Source organism: Pyricularia pennisetigena, chromosome 2 (genome assembly GCF_004337985.1).
Source record: "Pyricularia pennisetigena strain Br36 chromosome 2, whole genome shotgun sequence".
Classification (NCBI taxonomy): Eukaryota; Fungi; Ascomycota; class Sordariomycetes; order Magnaporthales; family Pyriculariaceae; genus Pyricularia; species Pyricularia pennisetigena.
Genome location: NC_043741.1, coordinates 2,310,205 through 2,315,708, shown reverse-complemented (window position 1 = coordinate 2,315,708; position 5,504 = coordinate 2,310,205). Strand labels below are relative to the sequence as shown.

The 5,504-nt window shown below is 59.6% G+C and overlaps 4 protein-coding genes across 4 annotated transcripts in view; 2 read left to right on the top strand and 2 right to left on the bottom strand.

Moving 5' to 3' along the window:
• The window catches only part of PpBr36_00629 (uncharacterized protein), a gene marked incomplete at both ends in the record, with an annotated part of 1,276 nt that extends 909 nt beyond the window's left edge, over positions 1-367 (top strand). The window contains one exon of the mRNA XM_029887820.1: positions 116-367. Within this exon, the coding sequence (XP_029752583.1) occupies positions 116-367 (252 nt within the window). The remainder of the gene's footprint in view (positions 1-115) is intronic.
• Positions 368-632: 265 nt separating this feature from the next.
• PpBr36_00628 (uncharacterized protein) lies at positions 633-1,193 on the bottom strand (the record flags this gene model as incomplete). The annotated part of the gene is made up of 1 exon (XM_029887819.1): positions 633-1,193. One exon carries the CDS (start codon positions 1,191-1,193, stop codon positions 633-635), a length of 561 nt encoding a protein of 186 aa, XP_029752582.1.
• On the top strand, positions 642-4,713 carry PpBr36_00627 (uncharacterized protein; the record flags this gene model as incomplete). Its single annotated transcript, XM_029887818.1, has 7 exons — positions 642-705; positions 755-1,203; positions 1,454-1,493; positions 1,669-2,666; positions 2,754-3,110; positions 3,147-3,271; positions 3,480-4,713. The coding sequence occupies 7 exons, from the start codon at positions 642-644 to the stop codon at positions 4,711-4,713; spliced, it is 3,267 nt and encodes a 1,088-aa protein (XP_029752585.1).
• Positions 1,635-5,057, bottom strand: PpBr36_00626 (uncharacterized protein; the record flags this gene model as incomplete). Its single annotated transcript, XM_029887817.1, has 3 exons — positions 1,635-3,252; positions 3,383-4,745; positions 4,871-5,057. The coding sequence occupies 3 exons, from the start codon at positions 5,055-5,057 to the stop codon at positions 1,635-1,637; spliced, it is 3,168 nt and encodes a 1,055-aa protein (XP_029752584.1).
• Between the last annotated feature and the right edge of the window lie 447 nt (positions 5,058-5,504).

Sequence of the window (5,504 nt, the reverse complement as noted above, 5' to 3'; positions counted from 1 at the left end):
TTTTGACAAAATCCCGAGCAAACACCTATCCAGCACACAATTCCCGCTAAAAAAAGTCCACTTTCAGGCTCGACGACAGCCAGGGGTAAGAGGAGCCATTCCTCCTTATCGCCAGCCTGTTCCTCGACGTGCTCGCGACCCTCGAAGGCGCAGGGCAGCTCGACCCGTCTACGACCGAGATCAAGGACCTGGGCGAGGTCGTGGTCTGCTTCATTATCACGGTGCAGCACCTGCGCAGCTTGGGCCTCCTGGAGAAGCCCAATGGCAACAGCAGCAAGTCCGAGACGTTCGACGGGCGGCTGCTGGACGGGTACATCGTCGCGTACGCGCGGCCTCGAGGAGGCACTGGGGCTTCGAGCAGAGGCTGAAGGAGTACGAGGACCAGTACAGGGGCACGATTATTAGGTTGGGTTAAACGTCGTGGCTTGTTTGTGATTTTTGAAGGGAAGCAGCGTCTTCTTTGTTTTCTTTTCTTCGTGTACGAGTTGCGGCTTCGGGGGACTGTCTCTTTTTGTTGTTTATTGTATGATTTGTACTGTATCCTCACTGTCATGTCAGGTTCCATTAAAAAAAAGAAACATCGGAGAAGAACAGATTAGGCGCATCTCACCCATACACAAAAAGCGTGTCGCCTAGTCAAAATGCGTCGCAACATGATGCGCAACGGCAGCCTCATCGCCCTCAAATTCCCCACAGACAGGACACGTCGACGACTCGACCGCCTTCTCCTGCCCATCCTCGACATCACCCCCAGCACCGGCAGCAACACCCTTCCCGCCTTTTCCCTTCTTCTTCCCTCCCCGCACCTTGGCCGGCTTGATGACAAACGCATCGAGCCCCCTCTCGGGCGGCGGCGGCGCGCCGTACTCGTGCTCGTCCAGCCGCACGTCCCTCGCCATGCCCTGGTGCCGCGGCGGGCCCCCCGTGACTAGGGACATGTCTGCCGCGGACGAGGACGAGGACGACGACGACGTCGCGGCCGAGGCGGAGGCGAGGCTCTGCACGCGCCCGACGCGCCCGTCCGACAGACGCACCTTGATGCCGCGCGGGTGGTTGCCCTTGGTCAGCACGTCGCGCACGGCGCCCGAGACGGTGCGGCCCGTCGGCTGGTCCTCCTTGAGGACGATGTTGACCGCCGCGCCGGGCACGACCTGGGTTATGTTGGGGACGCGGGATGCGCCGCGCTGCGCCATGATTCTGTGGGTTTGTTTCATTTTTTTCTTCTTCTTCTTCTTCTTGTGCTTTGTTACCTCTGCTCGTTTGATTGAGATGCAAAGAGAAAAAAAAACGCTTCCTTTGATATTTGTCTGTCGAATAACTAGACTACTGTAGTAGATATATGAATGAGGTGTTGGTGGCGCTATGGTTTCAAGAGTGACGACGCACTGCTTCCCCCCCGCTGCCTGTTTGGACACTCCCAAAATTCAGCATCAATTGCCCCACCTCGTGACAGGAACCACTTAAAACCGTAGGGCTGGGCTACAGCAATCATGGTGCCTGACCCGAAATCCCCGATGCCCTGAACAGCCTGAAGCCTCGTGCATCCCAGGAACGATAACGAAAAAAAAGAAAAATAAAAAAAGATCAAGACTTGATCGATTCAAGAAATCAAACCACATCACGACTCCACGCTGTCAATCTCTCAACACCTCCATCCTGAACGTAAAGTCAAACGGCTCCGGCTTGCACCTGTACTGCTCCAACGGCCGCGGGCCGACCGTCGCCGACCCCAAGCCGTTGCCACGGTAGTCGAGGTTCAGCACCGTCACGTCCAGCTTGTTGAGCTCGTGCGGGTGTTTGGCGCGGTTCAGGTCCTCGGGCATGTACCTCCCCGCGTGAAAGGCAAACGTCTGATCGCCCTGCGCGTCGTTGCGGCTGTTTCCGTTGCCGTCGCTGCCCGTCATGGTGGCCCGCAGCACCAGGCCGTCGCCCCTGCTGCCCACCGACAGCCACCGCGTGTCCTCGTGGTTGCCGTTCTCCTGCGGGTAGTCGTAGGCCGTGTACAGCGCGTCCACGGTCGCGTTCCAGTTCCCGAACCGCCCCGCCTGCTTGCTGTCGCGGTACGTCTCGTGCGGCCCGCGCCCGAACCAGGCCACGTCGTCAAAGGCCCGGGGCAGCCACGCGAGCAGCCCGATGCGCGGGATCGTGTCCATCTCCACGGCCGTGTCGTTGCGGAACGCACCGCTGGCCCGCACCGTCAGCGCCGGCGACGCCTCTCGCGCGTCGACCGTGTAGACGACGTCGGCGTCGATGCCCCACACAAACACCTTGGGCGCCACGCGGATGCGGTAGTGCACCGTCGTGACGCCGTCGTCGCCCCGCCGCCAGCGCACGTCGCGCACCTGGGGGTGCAGCTCGTACACGCGCGCCGGGTCCCAGGATACGCGCGCGTCGCCCCCGCCGGCCTCGTCGTTTTGCGTCGACCCGCGCATGAAGTAGAGCTCCGGCCCGCGCTGCAGGACCGACGGGCTGTCGTCCACCGTCCATGTGACGTTGCCGCGCAGCAGGTCGAAGCCAAAGGTCGACGAACCCGCAACTACTTGCAGGTGCGTGCCGTTGCATGTCGGTTCGGCTTGGCTGAGGCTCATGATGTCCTGCGCCCTGGGCTTGTAGGCGCTGTGGCTGCTGCTGCTGCTGCTGCTACTGCTGCTGCTGCTACGGCGTTTGTGGGTTGCTGGTGTTTGGGGAGGGATGTACAGCTGATCCCAGGCGACTAGGTGGCCCTTTTCTGCCCAGTTTGTGGCATTGGCTAGGCGGAACTCGAGCGTGAGGAAGGCTTCCCCGGCTTCCAGCTGGTTGTCGTCAAGCGGCGTGCTAATTGTTACGCTGTCCCCCGCTGCCACGGCGGGTATTTCAAAGACCACAGGCTCCGTCTTTTTGCCGTCTTGAACTGCGTGCCAGCTGGCCTCAAGATGGCCGAGGTCGACGAACCCATAGTGGTTGGTTATGACGATCTGGCCCGAGGCGAAGCCATCGCCGGCCCAAGCCGCAATCACTGGTTGGATCACCTTTTTGTACTCAAAGATGGACGGCATGGGCGAGTGGTCCGACAACATCAGTCCATCCATGATAAAGTCTGCGTCGTTGGGGAAGTCGCCAAAGTCTCCGCCGTAGGCATAGTACTCGAGGTCACCCTCTTTCTTTAGGAGCCCATGGTTGGACCACTCCCAGATCAGGCCGCCCTGGGCGCGGATGTTGGATCTGAAGGCGGCAATGTAGTCGACCAGAGAGCCGGGGCCGTTGCCCATTGCGCTAGGGGGAGCGACGACTGGTTAGTTTTTTTTTTTTTACAGACTTCAAGGTAGGTTTGGTAGGTTGGTAGGTGGAAACGAGAATCGCGTCTCAGTGGACAACAGGCCACGGCGGAATCGACACAACTTACTGGGCGTACTCGCACAGAATCAGTGGTTTGTCCGTCTTGTTGACAACCCACTCCCGAACCCACTGCGGACTTGAGTACATCCTGCTGTGGACGTCAGCCAGGACGCCCTCGTAGTCCTGCTCGTAGTGAATGAGCCGCGTCGGGTCGGTCGCCCTGATCCACTCTGCCATGGCGAACATGTTTTGGCCCATGAAGCACTCGTTGCCCAGGCTCCAGAAGATGATGGACACGTGGTTCCTCAGTCGCCGCACCAGCTGCTCGGCGCGGTTCACGTACGCGTCTCGCCACTCGGGGTTGTCGGTGGTGTACGACTCGGCCGGCACGTTGCTGCCCTTGTCGCCGAAGCCGTGGCACTCGAGGTCCGCCTCGGCAATGACGTAAAACCCCAGCTCGTCGGCCAGGTCGAAAAAGTCCGGGTGCGGAGGCTGGTGCGACGTCCGGATCGTGTTGATGTTGTGCCGCTTCATGACGAGCAGGTCGTGGCGCAGCGCCGCGTACGGCACCGTCCGGCCGTACAGGTGGTGGTGCTCGTGCCGGTTCACGCCGTAGATCTTGATCGCTCTGCCGTTGACCAAAAAGGTCGACCCGTCGGCGCTGCGCTCCATGCGCCGGAACCCGAGGCGCTGGCTGATGGTGCGCCCGTTGAAGGTTATCAGGGCCGTGTACAGGCTGGGCGTCTCGGCCGACCAGACGTGCAGGTCGTCACCCGTCACGGTGAAGACGGCACTGCTGACCTGCGACGAGGAACCGTTCCATTCTCCGACTTTAGAGCTGCCGTCTGGGCCCAGAAGCTTGATGTTGAGAGGCCCGTCGTCGCCCTGTATCTCGACCGCGGTGCGGAGAGTGCCGGTGGTGAGGGCCGCGTCGAGCTCTGGATGCACCTGAAAATCCACAATGGACGACGACGCGGCAAACGGCATCAGATACACGTCCCGGAAGATGCCAGACAGCCACCACTGGTCCTGATCCTCAATGTACGTGCCGTGCGACCACTGGTAGACCCTGGCCGACACGTTGTTGGTCTCCCCGCCGCCGTTGAGGTAGGGCGTGACGTCGAACTCGCTCGGGTTGCGGCTGCCCAGGCTGCTGTAGCCGACCGGTCGGCCGTTGACCTGTACGTGGAACGCGCTGTCGACGCCCTCGAAGCGCAGCCGGATCTGCTGGCCGTCCCACCCGTCCGGCACCTCAAACTCGCGAAAGTAGGAGCCCGTCGGGTTGATGTACGAGACGTTGGGCGGCGTGACGGGGAACGGGAACTTGATGTTGGTGTAGTGCGGATGGCCGTAGCCCTGGAGTTGCCACATGCCCGGCACCTCGATGTCGGCCCATGATGCTGTGTTTGCTGGCTCAAAGGGGGGTGCCTCTGGTGGTGGGTGCTATGTCAGTCTACAGCAAGAGGCAGGGGTTGTGGATGTAGGTAAAAAGAAAAAATAAAAAAAAAAAAAAACCTCGGCTTGTGGTCAGCACGTCACAAAGCCCACGACTTACCAAACGGGCTCGCGGCGTAGTGGAATTTCCAGGTGCCGTTCAGGCTCTGATACTCGGACTGGTACCGGTCATGGGTGAGAGCAGCAGTCTCGGATGCGTACGAGTAAAAGTGAGCTCGGGCTGGCAGTGCATTGGTATGCAGCACTGCCAGGTTGCTCCAGTCGGGTAGAGCTACAGGGAATGCCATTTTGGGAGGCTCAATCGGCTGCAGGAAGCCGGTTCGTGAAATCGATGTGAGCTGCCCAGCCAGTCTTCCAGCTGGCTTTGCAAGCTCAAAAATACCGAGGCATCGTGGCTTCCCTTGTGTTTTTATTTCCCACAAATCTGCAGGCTGTCGGTCCCATGCTGCTGCAAGATTTCCCTGCTTTTTTTTTTTTCCTGTTTGCAATTGCCATTCTTTCGTAGCATAGAGGAGGGGCTGGTGGATGCACGCAGAATGCAGCAACGCAGCATTCTTTTTTTTTTCTTTTTCTTTTGCAGTCCAAAGCAACCCCTGAATCAGCAGACGTTGCTCATCTTCTCTCGCGCAGATCTCCAGCACGCTCTCCGTTTACTACGTTACAATCTACGTTCCCTATCACCTTGGCATATGTCACCATTCTCAGCGTCAAAGGTCACGGGGAAAGGTGGATTC